The sequence below is a fragment of the Peromyscus eremicus genome, chromosome 23, assembly GCF_949786415.1.
Source record: "Peromyscus eremicus chromosome 23, PerEre_H2_v1, whole genome shotgun sequence".
NCBI lineage: Eukaryota > Metazoa > Chordata > Mammalia > Rodentia > Cricetidae > Peromyscus > Peromyscus eremicus.
In genome coordinates, this window is record NC_081438.1 from 17,318,961 (window position 1) to 17,333,238 (window position 14,278).

The 14,278-nt window shown below is 45.9% G+C and overlaps 1 protein-coding gene across 1 annotated transcript in view; it reads left to right on the plus strand.

Annotated features, from left to right (window-relative positions):
• The window catches only part of LOC131898584 (transmembrane protein 132C-like), a 75,067-nt gene that overhangs the window by 44,003 nt on the left and 16,786 nt on the right, over nt 1-14,278 (plus strand). The window contains exon 3 of the mRNA XM_059249771.1: nt 548-731. Coding sequence (XP_059105754.1) covers nt 548-731 — 184 coding nt within the window. The remainder of the gene's footprint in view (nt 1-547; nt 732-14,278) is intronic.

Sequence of the window (14,278 nt, forward strand, 5' to 3'; positions counted from 1 at the left end):
CTGCTCTATCTTAGCTCCCAACTCTCTGATTTGAAAGTGACATCATGCTTCAAGTACCTGGAGCTATCTCTGAGAGGTAGTCTTTCCATCCTCTCGTTCTGAGCACAATTATCAGATTTGGGGTAAAGGGAGAGAAGGATCCTTCAAACACCATCATATTAAAGCCATTTCCTGTTGTTTGAATCTTAGATGGCCTTTTAATAAAAAACCCAGAGTCAGATATCAAGGTGAAAGCTGAAAGATCAGAGAAGCAGAACAGCCAGCCACTAGTTCTGACCTCTACAAAATCCTCAGCCTAAAGAGAGTGAGTTCCTGTTTTCTCATGCCTTATGTACCTTTCTCTGCCCTGCCATATTACTTCCTGGGATTAAAGGTGTGTGTGCACCCCAAGCAAAGGCATGAGATCTCAAGTGCTGGGATTAAAGGTGTGTGCCACCACTGCCTGACCTCTATGTCTAATCTAGTGGCTGGCTCAGTCCTCTGATCCTCAGGCAAGTTTATTAGGGTCCATACTATATCACCGCAATTTCCTTTCATTCCCTTGCAGAAGCAGCAATCTATTCAACGAGGTCATGCAGATGAACTTTGAGATTGCCAGTTTCAGCAGCCTCTCAGGGACACAGCCCATCACATGGCAGGTGGAGTACCCAAGGAAGGGGACCACAGACATCGCTGTGTCCGAGATCTTCATCAGCCAGAAGGACCTGGTCGCCATTGTCCCTCTGGCTATGGTAAGTCATGCTGTCATGGTAGCCCTTACATCCTACTGATGAACAGTACCCCTGCATGCTTCCTCTTTCCCAGGTCATCACTGCAATTATTTTATGTATAAGTGACCCCATCTTCCTCTGTCCTGGAAGTGGCAACATTATCTTTCAGAAGGTAAGCATCTCAGATAATGCCATCATGGTACTACCCACGTCCACCTACCAAAGTCCTTGTCATTTACTTCTAATTTAAACCACTTCAGCTCTCTTTTTTTATGTTCCAATTTATATGAAAACTTCAGGCTGATGTGTGTCCTGGTCAGGATGAGCTGGGCTAGACTGTGGCAACAAGTGACCCCAAATCTCAAAGACCCAAGTCAACTAAAGTTATTCTTGATTATATGGCATCATGTGAATGGCAAATGTCCTGGTTAGTTCTAACTGTCAACTTGACACAACCTAGCATCACCTGGGAAGAGATTCTTAATGAGGAAAACTTGTCTAGATCAAGTTGGCCTAGAGGCATGTCTGTGGGGGATTGTTTTGATGGTCAGTTGAGGCAGAAAGACCCACGCTGAACGTGGGTAGCACAATTTCACGAACTGTGTAAGAGTGAAGAAAATGGGCTGTGTATGGGCAAGCAGGCAGCATGGATAAGTACTCGCCTCTCTGCTCTGGACTACAGATGTGGCACGTGACAAGCTGCTTGAGTCCCAGCCTTGACTTTCCCTCAATGATGGACTGTAACCTGGAAGTGTAAGCCAAATAAGTCCTTTCTGCCCTAAGTTGCTCTTGTTAAGGGTGTTTTATTACAGCAATAGAAAAAAAAAAAAACAACCAAAGACATCAGCAGACCCTGTGTCATGCAGCCCCTGAGAGCTATTCCCAGCTCCTCCCTGCCCCCGCCTGAAAGAGGCAGCTGCTTCATCCCACTTCCCTTGGACCAAAGACAAGACTCTCAATAGCCAAGAAGCCAGAGGACAATGTACAGTGGACAGGCCGCATGGACTCACAGAGCCTGTGCTTCTCTATACCACCTATGATGGGGTTGGGTTGCAAATTACATGTTGACCTTCTGTCGCTCTCATTGATGAGCCCTTATCAGCAAGCATCCTATTTAATTAATAAGAGATTATGGGAAATGAATTGATCAGGATTCTTCAGTATATATAGGAGATAAACCTAACCCACTTTGAACTTAAAGTGTTTCTCAAACACCTGTGAGTACACATTGTGTGGTTTAGAAGATCTACCTGGAGTCTTTTAAGACCTCCTAGGAAAGGTTATGGGTGATGGTGGGCAGACCACACCCTGGATGCTCCCGACCCTCAGTCTCTCTGTTAGCATCATCAGATAGTTCCTGGCAAGACCATAATGGTGTCATCCCCCCAAGGAAGAGTGAGACCCTCACTGCCAATCACTCCGCAAGCCCCCTGGGGAAGCTCTGGTTTCGAAGCATTGGTCTAGAGAGATGGTGCTGTAGTTAAGAAGTTAATTCTGCTCATTCAGAGGTCCTGAGTTCAGTTCCTAGCTCTAACTGCTTGTAACTCCAGTTCAGGGGATCTGATGCCCTCTTCTGGACTCTGAAGGCACTGCACTTACACGTGCACATATACACACACAGAGACACACATATATACACACTTTAAAAAATAAAGAAGAATAAATCTTTGGAAGCATTGGCCTGGCTTGGCCATGTGCTCTCCTTCAGCCATTCATCAAAGACAAAGTGTATGCTACACTCTGCTTGCCAGGCCTAAAGCTGTGTCACCCAGAGTGCGTATGCAGTCAGACTCAGCATAGGTAGGCATGATGTATCCTGGGAAAATCTGGCTGTCACTGTAAGGTGGGAGACAGACACTAGCCAGACACAACAGACATCATCCCACATGTTGTCTGCCACATTTGTTAACTTGGAGAAGGTAGAAAGTGATTGCTCATGATTTTATTTTTTGGATGCTGTGGACTGAATCCAGGCCGTGTACACAGTTGACAAGTACTTGATCTCTGAGCCACAAAAGTCTCATTAGGGAGGTCAGCTGACTTTGAACTCATTGTATAACCCAGACTCACTTCAAAGTCTCAATCCCCCTGCCTCAGCCTTCGTGGTGCTGAAATTATGGACGTGCACCACCACACCTGGCTCATTCTTGGCTCTGAATGTGTACCGTAACCCCAGGTAACCCTCCACCTTATGCCTGACCTTGATTCTATTTTCAAGTCTACATTTTAAACAGTTTTGCTTGTGTGCTCAAAAACTCTTAAATATTTACTGTGTGGCCCTTTGAGGGCGGGAGGATTGCAGATCTGCATCCTAGACTTTGTGCCAACATCTATTACAGAACGTAAGTGCCCAATTCCTACCCTGCCTATTTCAGAAAGATAAGACATTCAAAGACTTTGAAAAGCAAAACCATTATAAGGATATAAGATATCATTACAGCCCATTGTCAACAACACGTGAGTCCTCCATGAAATGAGATGTCACTATTGTGGTTATTGTGTTTTCCCAGTGCTTTTAAGACAAGAGGAAATCACTCCTCATGTCATACTCCAAATACTTTTGTCTACAAGTTAGCCCAAGAGAATTCAGACTGGCTTCATGCCTCAGTCACTGACAGCGGCATCTCTACAGGACCAGCATGCCTGCAGCTTGCATCCGACCTCTAGGCTCGGTGTTCATCAGTGTCCTGCTTACCTGAAATACAGGACTTGACTTTGACTGTGCAACACAGCACAGAGAATTAGGACCAGGTGTCAGTGGGGTGTGGATGTGCACACCTAGGATCCCAGTTCTCAGGCTGAGGCAGGAGGATTCTGCCTCAAGAGCATTCTGTTCAAGACCAGCCTGAGCTACATAGCAGGACCTTACCTCCAAAGTTAAATGAGAAGCTGTGTTAATGAAAGGGCCACACCCGAAACAGCCCAGAGGCACTTAAAAACTGTGTTTGGACATGAACATTTTTAAGTAACAAAATGATTTGGGTGATTCAGTATTTATCAAGAGAAGGGATAACTATATCAGAAAGTGGGTTTTGTTTTTAAACTAAAATAAGATTAAGTACATTTATAACTAGCCCCCCACAAAAAATACTTATTGATAGTAAGTAGGAACAGAACTACAGAACTACACTCAAAGATGAGAATTTTTTTGTTTCATTTTTTTAGTACGGGGATTGAACCTATGACCTTATGCATACTTGGCACACACACACACACACACACACACACACACACACACACACACACACCACTGAGCTACAACTCTATCTTTTTTATTTTGAGACAGAGTCTTACTGTGTTGCCCAGGTTAGCCTTGAACCCATTCTGTAGTCAAGGCTAGCCTTCAGCGGGCAATCCTCCTTCCTCAGAATCCCAAGTAGCTGGTAATAACAGACCTAGCTAAAGATTTTTAAAAAGGAAAGGGAGAAAAAACCAACAGGGTGAAGCGAGCCCCCTACTGCCTATTGGGAGCTGGGTCAGCCTTTGAAAACATTGAGTAGGGGCTGGAGAGATGGCTCAGAGGTTAAAAACCCTTGCTGCTCTTGCAGAGGACCCAGTTCAGTGCAGCCCCCACCATGAGTGGCTCACCACTGCTTTTAACTCCAACCCCAGAGAATCCAACATCTTCTCCTGACCTCAAGGGACACCCACACACATGTGACTACGCATACATATATAAAAATAAAATAAATATTCACAAAAGGAAAAGAGAACAAGTGCATTTCCCAGGATGCTGTTCATCTTAAAGAAAACAGCCTTTTAGAAAGGTCTGACGCGGGGTCATTAAAGAGGAATTTGCTTTTCTTGGAAGTTCTTGCCTCAACATCACATCTTCCCAAACCATTCTTCAGTGCAGGGAGGAAGCTGGGGATAGGAAGAGCCGCCGGCAGACTGTACCATCAGGCCTCGGTGTCTAGGTCCCCCCAGCAGGCTGCAGGCATGGGTCTGTAAGAACCCAGTCAAGGCAGAAGCCTGTCCATCCCATGCAGTGCTGTTTGCTCTAAGGAACTGTGACTATAAAAACCATAGTAGCTGGTCTCAATGCAGCTTGCTCAGCTCCATCTCCAGACAGCTATACGCTGCTCTTCCCATCAGCATCCTTTCCCAGAAGGAACCTCTCCCTACCTGGAACCCTCCTCATACCCACATCAGGCTTGGGATAGAGGTATGAGTTTAGTAAAGACTAGGAACGTGCCAAGTCTGTGTGGGGGTAGCATGAAACTGGAGAAGCACTCGAACTGTCAAATATATTTTGGGGTAATCATTTCTTCTGTGTAAAAAAACAAGTATTCCTCTGAGTTGCTTAGACAGGAACAGAGGTCAGGTGTGGGCTCAGTGGGACTCATTTTCTTGTGACGGGGGAGGGTGGCCGGTAAGGGGCCATAGTCTCTCTATAGAATCCATTGAGCCTCATAGAGCTCCCACAGCATACCCAGCTCTGCGATCATCCATCCTGGGGTGGACAGGAAACAGGTACTCCTTCCTTTGTATAACCGGGCATGCTGGTGGGGCTGCCCACATGGATAGGTCTTTCATAAGAGAGATGGGACTTACCAGTGGCTGGATGAGTGTAAGGGGATCTGTTGTCCCAAAGTGTCCCCCTACGTACAATTATTTTTAAAATGGGAGAAAAATATCCCTACTTTGGGCCAGGCATGATGGCATATGCTCTTAATCCCAGCACTCAGAGTTCAAGGCCAGCCTGATCTAAAAAGCAAGTTTTAGGCCACTCAGAGCTACATAATAGGATCTTTTCTCCGGGGGAAAAAAATTTATTAGAAACTCTAACTTTTTGGCCCAGTCAAGACAAAAACAGCTCTCATTTGACAGATGCAAGAAATTATCTTTCCCATGACTGAGGTATTTTGATTGGATTTTCTCATGTTGGCCAGATTACTCGGAGTTTTTGGTGAATTTCAAACCATCACCCTTTACGGATACAGACTTAAGACAAAGTCATTTTCCTTGATCTGAACTTGGGTTATGTTCGTGGACTTTCTGTGGCACACTATAATCTCTGTATGAGATCAAACTAAAAATAAAGCATCAGTCAGTGGGCTGATTAAAGGGATCTGAGTCTATGGACTGCTGACTTCTCTCCTCTAGGAGATCAGGGGCTCCATGGGGCAGGTGTGATGCCACTATACGTGGGTAGTGTGTGGTAAGGGGCCCATAGCATGAGCTTTCTACTGAGACCCACACCATCTCAGTGACCTACCTGCTGAAAGTCTGTGTAAGCCAGGCTGTTTGCACTGTACCCCCAATGCTGAGGGCACTGCACTCACAGAATTCTGATCTCAGGCTCGTCGGGGCTGGCATTCAGAAATAACTGGTGGGAGTAGTTGAATATCTCATTCCCCCAAGAGAGTCCATCGCAATCCGACTCTGTAACTCTTTATTCCCAACAGAGCATGAACCTGACCTTGTTTGGAGATTGCAGTTTTGAAAATGTCATGATGTGGAGTTGAGACTCTCCTGGATTAGGGTAGTCCTCAAAGCCAGTGACTAGTGGTGTTCATTACTGGAGTATTCACAAAGGCCGGGTGGAACCAGTCTTTACACCTGCTGTTTGCTGTGCCAAAAGCCTCTTCTCAGCACCCAGGTTGTTGCTTCTCCTCACACTGGTCAAGTCCCTGCTTAAGTCTTCCCAGGTCTATCTCAGCACCTTGCTTAGAAGAATGACCCAGTCACCCTATACCCAGCCTGCCTAGTTTTTCTCTCATAGAATGACAGAGCACTGCATTGCATTTCTACATTCGTTATCTCGATTTCCCCAGGAGGGGAAGGAATCTCTAGGTACCATCTAGAACCAAGCTTGGTAAACAGTAGGTGCTTAATGAGGAGCTGTGGAATGAGTAGTTATGTGGTGGGGTAGGAAGAGGGTCATCTGTTTGTTCCTTTTCTGTTGCTGTGATAGAACACCATCACCACTTATAGAAAAAGGCCTTTGCTTGGGCTTGTGGTTCCAGAGGGAGAATCCATAATGGCAGGGAGGCATATAGCAGCAGGAACCCAGAGAGGGAAGCTAAGAGATCACATCTCACCCACAAAACATGAGGATGAGAGAAAGAACTAGAAATGAGGTGAGGCTGTGGACCCTCAAAGCTTGCCTTCAGCTACGGTACTACCTCCGGGATTGCTCCATCTCTTCGAGGTTCCTCTGCCTCCCTCAACAGCGCCACCTACTGGGGAACCACGTGTTCAAATACACACACATATACATATAGACACACCACACATACATCACACAGATAAAACACACACACACACACACCCTACTTTCATTGGATAGAAACGGTATACCTCTCATTCATCTTCATAACACTTTAGGATTTAGCACCAAACCAAGGGCTTTAATTTCCACTTTCTCTGCACCATTGAGTGGCTTAAGACTCAGGGTATCCCTTCTCTCTTTTTCCTTCTGAAGGAGCTTTAGAAAGAGGATGGAGAGAGACATCCTGGCAAAACACTCATGTACATATGATAAAGCTAAAAAAAAAAAATAAGCCAGTGCATAAACCATGTGAAGTTCCCTCCCCAAGTGTTACCATCATGGATGCCCAAGCACACCACCCTTGTCCTGATAGACACCACAGGGCCAGATGTGCAGCCATGCACACAAAGGAGAGCCATCCATTACTCAGAAGGGGATCTTGACGGCATGTCTTGGAATCAGACCTAAAATTCCCTTCCAAGGCTGTGGGTTATTACCTCAGACATGGGCTTGTGCGAAGTCCAGCAGGCAAGCTGCTAGAAAGCACTGTGTCCTGAGGGGAGGGAAAATTCTTCCAGACACAGAAGCCCTGCTGTGCTGAGTCCCAGCATACCAAGCATTCTTGAAAGTAGAAACCAAAGAGCCTGGATAATGGAATTTTATTCCTGAGAACCTTAGGTGGGTACAGATTTTAATGGAAACTAAGCCTGGTATTTTGACTTATAAATTAATACAAGAATGGCTAGATGAAACAAGAGAGTTCTTTTCCCCCTCTCTCTGGATTTTAACCAAAGAGTTTTAAAAGGTTAAAATCAGCACATTCATTTATTTTATGGAAAAGTGTTCTCTTTGCCTCCTAAACACACAGGTGGGCTGATTCCTCCTTACCTTTAAGTAGTCCCCTGCCACCAGGTCACACACAAGCCTCCAGCTTTATCTGCATTAACCTCAGGCTACCAGCAGCCTCCCTGAGCTGCTGCACAGTGATGAGAAATGCCCTGGGCCACTTCTGAGGCTTGTTCTCCTGCTCGGGAGACCTTCGAGAAGCCAGGGCACAGCCTGAATCCTACTCCTTTCTGAAGCTGTGCTCTGATGGCAGTCCCTTTCTCCCCACTGATGCTGGCAAAGATTGAAGCTGAGGGTGGAAGTCCCAAGTATCCACCACTATCACCCAGAGCCCCTCTCTGGACCCGCCTTCCTCCATACCCTCCCACTCCATTCCCAGGGAAGGCAAGAGCTGCCTCTTCCACCAACCTCATGGAGTGTAGTGGTTTGAATGAAAATGGCCCCCGTAGGCTCATAGGGAGTAGCACTATTAGGAGGTGTGGCCTTGTTGGAGGAAGTGTGTCACCAAGGGTGGGCTTTGAGGTTTCAGATGCTGAAGCCAGGCCCAATGTTACTTACTGTTCCTGCTGCCTGTGGATCCAGATGTAGAACTCTCAGCTACCTCTCTAGCACCATGTCTGTCTGCATGCTGCCATGCTTTCTACCATAGTAACAGTGTACTAAACCTCTAAACTGTAAGCCAGCCCCAGTTAAGTGTTTTCCTTTATAAGAGTTGCCGTGGTCATGGTGTCTCTTCACAGCAATAGAAATCCTAACTAAGACATGGGTTATTCAAAATTTCTCAGCACTTTTGCTTAAAAAGTAACTTGGCTGAATTGTAATGAATAAGTAAAAAAGAAAATGTCCAAAAGTTGATGACTTTGGATGTACTACCACTATCAAGGTATGAAATATATCACTGTCCTCTGGAATTCTTATCTGTTTGTGGCTTGGATGAATGTCCCCAGTGGCATGTTCCTTAACCTATGGTACTTCGGGGAGTAATGGAACCTCTAAGAGGTGGGGCTTACTGGAAGGAAGTTAGGTCATTGGCCGGGGGTAAGATACTTCCCGAAAAGGGGCTATGGCAACCCGAGCTGCCTGTCTTTTGCTTTGCTTCCTGGCTGCCGTGAAGTGAACAAGTTCTTAGAACCATGTTCTCCCATCACAATCCTGTCTCCTCTCAGGGCAGAAGCAATGGTCCAGGACCTCTGAAACCAAATACCAGAGTCAACGTTTTTTTGCTAGTAAATTGACTATCTTAAGTCTTTGGTCACAGGATCAGATGTAGTGCCTTTGTTCTTTGTTTTTTTTTTTTTTTTTTTGAAAGTTTGTGCATGTGAATGTGTGTGTGTACATATGTACACACAGAACACCTAACATGAGATGTCCTCTCTGCATGTATGTGTGCTTGTTCACGTGTGTGCACATCCACATGTGAATTCTTTTTTTTTTTTTTTTTTTTTTTTGGTTTTTCGAGACAGGGTTTCTCTGTGTAGCTTTGCGCCTTTCCTGGAACTCACTTGGTAGCCCAGGCTGGCCTCGAACTCACAGAGATCCGCCTGGCTCTGCCTCCCGAGTGCTGGGATTAAAGGCGTGCGCCACCACCGCCCGGCCACATGTGAATTCTTGCATGTGGAAGCCAGAGATCAACCTCGGGTTCTGTTCCTGGGGAACCATGGACCTCATTATTTGAGGCAGGGTCTCTCATTGGTTTGGAGCTCACCAAGCAGGCCAGACTGGATCACCAACAAGCCCCAGGGATCCTCCTTTCTGCACTTCCCCAGCCCTGGGATTACAATTCTGTACCACTGCTCTTGTGCCTTTAATCTCTGTACTCAGGAGGCAGAGGTGGGCAGATCTCTGTGAGTTCAAAGCCAGCCTGGTCTATAAAGCATGTTCCAGGCCAACAAGGCTACAGAGTAAGACTTTATCTCCAAAATTAATTAATTAATTAACTAATTAATTAATTAAGAAAAGAAAGAAAGAAAAGAGAGAAAAGAAATGTGTGTGCCATCATGCCCAGATTTTTAAAGTGAGTTCTGGGGTTTGAACCCAGGTCCTAATGGTTGTGAGGCAGGCACTTTGCTGAACCAGCCATTTCCCCAGCTCAGAATGTCCTCTTAACAAAGTTTTGAGTATACCCACAGCATCCTTGTGGCTAGCTACAAACACTGTGTTATACATCCCATTCCTGGAACCTGCTCTTCCAGCAAAATTAGAGCCTCACACCCACTGACTGATACTCCCATCCCCCCTCCCAGCATCTCTACCAATCATGACTCTCTCCTTTCTCCTCCTCTGTGTGGGGCATCTTAGCTCCCTCCACGTATGGAGACTGCTCATCTGCTCTGTATCTGATCTACTGGAATAGCGCCGCATTCCCCAAGTTCATCCGCATCAGCATTTCCGTTTCTATGGCTGAATAGTAGTTCATACCCATGGACCAGATTTTCTTTATCCATTCAAATTTCAGGGGCACGGCTGTTGGCTTCCTGTCTCAGTTTGTCACCATGTTGCTACAGTGCACACGGAGTACAGAACATCTCTCATTCTTATGTTTATATTTCTGAGTTGGTAGAAATTCTTCCTGCCTCCTACAACCCCACATAACAACAACGGCTTGTCACCTTCGAGTGTCAACTCCTTCTCAGCATCTCTCCTTTCATCATCTCAAAGTCCCCCGAGGTGCCACATGTTACTCTCATTTTTTTCAGTTGAGAAAGTTGAGGCTCAGAGAGGTAAAGCCAACCACCCAAGAGCTTACAGCTGGTCAGGGCATTCATGGGGCTTGACTTCTCTGTGACGTCAGTGTCCTTCCTTATACCCGGAAGCTGGGACTAGCTGAGAGGCTGAACGCACAGTCATGGTAGTATTCATCCTACACTATACCCTGTTGAAGCCAAGTCTGTAGTCTCATTTCTGGAAATTTTCTCCAATCCCTCTCCACTCTCTCTGCCCCTGGAAAACACTGTGGCTATAATGAGGCCTCCCCAGCCACAGAGTCCCCACCAAATCCCACAATTGGCAGAGTGGAAATTCTCTGCGGGGACCTTTGCCAAGTTTACCATGAATATTTGCTTCTGTGTGACCTAATTTCTCTGTGGCCTGGCACATCTAGACAGGAATGGTGGCACTATCAGAGTCAGCCAAAGAAAATGTCATCCATAATTTGGGGGTGTTTCAGTTGAGATTATTTATAAAAATGAGTATCCTACTGAGGCACCATGGGAAACATGAGAATGCCTTCATTTTCCCAAAACCTTTGGAAGCTTCCAGCACAGCACAGGGGTTTGTATCTTTGACTCAGTGTAGAGGGTGATTCACAGCTAGATTATGTTCACCTCCTGGTCTTTCAAAGGCCTACTGGCTAGGTACACCTACTTTGCCTCACATATACTCAGGATCCTACAGTTTAGGCAATGCCTTTTTGGATTCGTGGTATGTAAAGATACTTTTGTTGCAAGCTTTGTCAGTGTCCGTCATGGATAGTGCTCCTTAGAGACAAACATCATCATCATCATCACTATCATCACCATTATCATCATCAGCATCATCAGCATCACCATCATCACCATCATCATCACCACATGACTGTTGGCTATGTGATCCTGGAATACCTGACCAGAAAATCAGAGCCCAAACTAGCAAGCACATGTCTGGAGATCAGAACTGCCCAATTTAGTACCTTTATGACATTAAAAATATTAATGTTGTTCGTGATGGTGATGTGGACATGGTAGTGGCCATGTTGATGATCATGGTGGTGGTGATGCTGCTGATGTTGCTGATAATGTAACCATAGTGATAATGATCATGATGACAGTGTTGATGAAAGTAGTGTTGCTGATGAACTGATCACATGACAGGCATCATGGTCATAGTGGTGATATCATCTTTTAGAACAGTCAAAAGTCAAATCTTTTGACTAGTGAGGAGACAAAAATGGCATCTTTGACCCTAGAGTAGTGGTTCTCAACCTTCCTAATGCTGCAACCCTTTAATACAGTGCCTCATTTGTGGTGACCTCCAACCATAAAATTATTTTTGTTGCTACTTCATAACCGTAACTTTGCTACTGTTATGAATCATAATGCAAACATCTGATATGCAGGATATATGGTATTTGACCCCTATGAGAGGGTCATTTGATCCCCATTGGAGTTGTGGCCCATGTGTTGAGAACCACTACCCTAGAGAGTATTTCAATGGGTTGAAGATATCCTTTCCTTTGTGTGTTCAAATATTCACTCTGAGTGTATGTCCATGAATGAGCAGGCACAATACCTCAGGTGTAGACTCCTTGGAGGAATCAGCTGTGACCTCACAGGACCAATGATTCCAGTTTGCTAGGCACTGAAGAGGTTCCTGGGATACAGGGTTTCCGGTTTTAAGACCAAGACAATCTATATCAACCTGAGTGAGCTGGCCACTCTGGTTTCCCACTTTGACTCTGAGATTGTTCGTGGGATGCGTGTGACCCCAATGTTGTCACCTGAAGCCATTGCTGTAGAAGTGACAACGGTAGCTACGCAGAAGTCATTCTTTGTCTAAATTGCCTTAAGATGAATTTTGCTGCCCATATTTACCAGTTGAAAGGTTTCACACAAATAAATCCGGTTTCTTCCTCCCATCCCCACCTCTTTCGGTTTTTGAGACAAGGGTCTCTCTATGTAGTCCTGGTAGTCCTGGAACTCACTGTATAGACAAGGCTGGCCTCGAACTCACAGAGATCTGCCTGCCTCTCCTGGGATTAAGGATATGAGCCACCACACCCAGCCCTGGCTTTTCTCAAAAGGCACAGAGTCCCTGGCAATCCACAACCCACAAGGCAGCCATTAGCACCGCTGAGTGGAGGCTGTACACCACCCGCCTTGGACCAAGACTGAGCCAGCGCTTGGGATGGTTTTCCCCCAAGTCCACTGGACCCATTTACTTTTCCTGTCCAACCTCTGAAGGCATCTCAATTGAAATAATGTGTGTAATTAGAACAGAGCTTGGCTCTTAGGAAGTGCTCAGTGATACGGCCGTTTTAGTTTATGATTCCCACTCGGTAATTGTACCACTCAACTCAAGAGCACTGCAATCATTTGGCAGTTAAAAAAAAAAAAATGGAGTGCAGGCATGTGCTCGAGCAAGGCTGAGCTTCAAAAACCATCATCCTACGTGAAAGGAATCAACAAATCCACAGACACACAGAACAACTCAGTGACAGCCCAGGGTGGAGAGGATGGGGTAACAGCCAGAGGAAGCAAAGTATCTGTGGGATGATAAACTGTGCTCAGACTCATTGTAGAGATGGCTGCCCAGCTCCGATTCCTCCAAACAACACTGACAATACATGTGCCATACAAAATTATGAGTCACATCTTAATACAGTTGTTTCAAAGACAAGGTGGGGGGGGAGAAGGAATGAGGAGGAAGAAGAGGAGGATGAGAAGGAGGGAGAAGGAGGAGGTGGGAAAAGGAGGGAGAAGAAGAGGAGGGAGGAAGATGGGGTTGGGGAGAAGTATGAAGAAGGAAGCAGGAAATCACAGGTACCCAGGGTATATGTCTAAGTGCCCCCAATCTCAGAGGAGATCAGGTTAGATCAATAAGCAAAAAAGCATACCCTCTGAGGGTCAGCGACCATGAAGCTGTCCCTGGCTGGAATCCATCCTCCAGAAAGAGCTTCCTGGGTTCCTGTCTTACCTCACATGCCCCTCACTCCAGCCTCACACATGCCACCTGGCTGGTACATATCCCTCTATAATAATAATAATACAGCAGCCACAGACGGACTTTCCCAGCACCTTGCCAGATTTGCGGTCTGGTGGGTTGTGGACCTCAGAGATGTGTCCAAGTCCTAACCTGTGCTGCCTGTGGCTGTGACTGATGTGTAAATCGGGTCTTTTCAGATGGAACTAAGACAAGAAGCAAGGCAAGATCACAATGGGTAATGGGGAGCCCTAAACCCAATAGCACATGTGCTTATAAGAGACAGAAAAGATGTCACCTAGGTGCATACATTGGAGGGAGGTGTCCACAAGCCAAGGATTTCTGGCTAATAGTAGCAGCTGGAACAGACGAGGAAGGATTCTCTCATGAGCCTTTGCCAAAAGCATGGCCCATATACATTTAGACTTTTAGCCTGCAGGGTGAGGAGAGGATAATTTCTTACAAATTGAGCCCAAAGGTTGTGTTGATCTGTTATGGCAACTATAGACAACTGGCACGAGATTGGAATTGCTATTTACTCATTTGGAAATGGAGGATACTAAGGCACTGAAAGTGTGATGATTGCAATGCCCATGAGTAAGTCAGTTACAGTGAGAATCATAAGCTAAAGGGGACCTGTCATTGTGCACTGGTGTGCCCTTACCAGGTGCCAGGCTGTCTGGAGTCAGGTGAACTGGCTTCCAGGCATAGGCTGCCCATCTCTCTACCAGAGCCAGCCAAGCAGAGACCAGGGAGAATCTGGTGAGCTAGAGTGGATTAGGGTATCCCAAAAACCTGACCTCAAGTTACACTACAGAGCTATAGTGACAAA